Source organism: Cariama cristata, unplaced genomic scaffold (genome assembly GCF_000690535.1).
Source record: "Cariama cristata isolate BGI_N322 unplaced genomic scaffold, ASM69053v1 Scaffold30926, whole genome shotgun sequence".
Lineage (NCBI taxonomy): Eukaryota > Metazoa > Chordata > Aves > Cariamiformes > Cariamidae > Cariama > Cariama cristata.
The window spans coordinates 1-924 of record NW_009623153.1 but is presented as its reverse complement, the minus strand read 5'-3'; the positions used below and the strand labels follow the sequence as shown (position 1 = coordinate 924).

The following is a 924-nucleotide window of genomic DNA, read 5'->3' as shown; positions in this document are numbered from 1 at the left end:
CTCAAGGCCCCTCAAAGTTTTCTAGGACTCCCCCGAACCCCGTCAGAGTCCCCCTAAACGTCCTCAAACTCTCTCAAGACCCACTCAAATTCCCTCAAGGCCTCCCCAAACCCTCCCAGGACTCCCCCAAACCCCTTCAGGGCCCCCTCAAAACCCCTCACCTTCACGCTCGGCATATATTTAGAAAACCGCTCATACTCCTTGCTGATCTGAAACGCCAACTCCCGCGTATGACACATCACCAGCACCGACACCTTACCGAAAACAACCACAAAACTGGGGGCTCAGCACTGAGTGATAACCCCCCCCCCCCAAACCCCCTCCCAAACTTTTGGGGGGCTCCTTTACCTGCCCCGTGACGGGCTCCAATTGCTGAAGTGTAGCCAAAACGAACACGGCCGTCTTGCCCATCCCGGATTTAGCTTGGCAGAGCACATCCATGCCCAAAATGGCCTGCGGGATGCACTCATGCTGCACTGTGGGGCAAAACCAGGGCTCAGCACCATCGTGGTGGGGTCGGGGACCCCAAAACCTTCTCCCGTTGGAATCCCGTCCCCTACCTTCGGAGGGGTGCTCGAATCCGCAATCGACAATGGCGCGAAGCAGCTCGGGTTTGAGAAGGAAATCGCGGAAACCGGAGCTGTGGATGGAGACGTACGATCCCTTCACGTCTTTTTTGGGCGGCGCCTCGGCCCCGTCGCCCCCCGCTGCGTTTTCCACTTCGTCGTCTTCATAATCCAACAACTCGTTATCTACGTCGTTCTCCGCCATCTTGACGGGGCTAAAAGAAGGCCGGGGGTGGAGGGAGAGGAAATTAGGAAGGGGGTCAGTGGGGGGCACCCAAAACCCCAGGAGGGACCCACCCAGGCATCACCCCATAGCAGGCACCCAAAACCCATCGCCTCCGAAGGGACTCCAGGCCCT

The 924-nt window shown here is 58.4% G+C and overlaps 1 protein-coding gene across 1 annotated transcript; it reads right to left on the bottom strand.

The window, feature by feature from the left end:
• Window positions 1–161: 161 nt before the first annotated feature.
• LOC104163584 (spliceosome RNA helicase DDX39B) lies at window positions 162–771 on the bottom strand (the record flags this gene model as incomplete). The annotated part of the gene is made up of 3 exons (XM_009702634.1): window positions 561–771; window positions 349–476; window positions 162–254 (listed from the first exon to the last, which is right to left on the bottom strand). Coding segments are annotated over exons 1-3 (432 nt in total), but the record flags the coding sequence as incomplete, so codon positions are not given.
• Between the last annotated feature and the right edge of the window lie 153 nt (window positions 772–924).